General features: G+C 46.9%; 1 protein-coding gene across 1 annotated transcript; it reads left to right on the forward strand.

The window, feature by feature from the left end:
* The first annotated feature begins 25 nt into the window (after positions 1-25).
* On the forward strand, positions 26-484 carry LOC108490706 (ribonuclease H-like). The gene has a single exon (XM_017797558.1). The coding sequence runs from the start codon at positions 26-28 to the stop codon at positions 482-484; it is 459 nt and encodes a 152-aa protein (XP_017653047.1).
* Positions 485-723: the final 239 nt, after the last annotated feature.

The raw sequence follows: 723 nt of genomic DNA on the forward strand, positions 1-723 counted from the left end.
AACAGATGCAGATGCCACTTGGTATATGGATGGGAGCCGCTTTCTACGAGATGGTGAGCGTAAGACGGGGGCGGCCGTGGTCGATGGGGAAAGAATAATCTGGGCCCAAGCCCTGCCAGCTGGAACATCAGCCCAACGAGCTGAATTAGAAGCTCTAACTCAGGCCCTAAAATTAGCAAAGGGCAAAAAGGTCAATATTTACACTGACAGCCGCTATGCATTTGCCACTGCCCATATACATGGGGAAATATATCGGAGGCGGGGACTCCTCACCTTGGCTGGTAAGGACATCAAAAACAAAGAAGCGATAGTGACCCTTCTACAAGCCTTGTACTTGCCAAAACAGGTCAGCATAATTCATTACCCTGGGCATCAACAAGACCAGGGGCCGAATGCTCGAGGCAATCGGATGGCGGATGAAACTGCCCGTCAGGCAGCAGAAGGTACATACATTCTTTACACACCATTTGGACCTGGAGGCTGAAATTGAAGCACAAATAAAGGAGGGAGATGCTCCTTTCACCTACACTGAGCAGGATCTGGAACTCATTCGAAGGCTCAACGCTACTTTGGACCCAGAATCTAAAATGTAGAAATATCAGAATTGAATTATACTGCCCCAAAAGGAGGCCCTTGAGTTAATCTCCCAATTCCACGAGTGGACACACTTAGGATACAAAAAACTAAAGACACTGTTAGGAAGAGAAGAACAAATTTATTATT

The sequence above is a fragment of the Nannospalax galili genome, unplaced genomic scaffold, assembly GCF_000622305.1.
Source record: "Nannospalax galili isolate Female #2095 unplaced genomic scaffold, S.galili_v1.0 scaffold654, whole genome shotgun sequence".
Lineage (NCBI taxonomy): Eukaryota > Metazoa > Chordata > Mammalia > Rodentia > Spalacidae > Nannospalax > Nannospalax galili.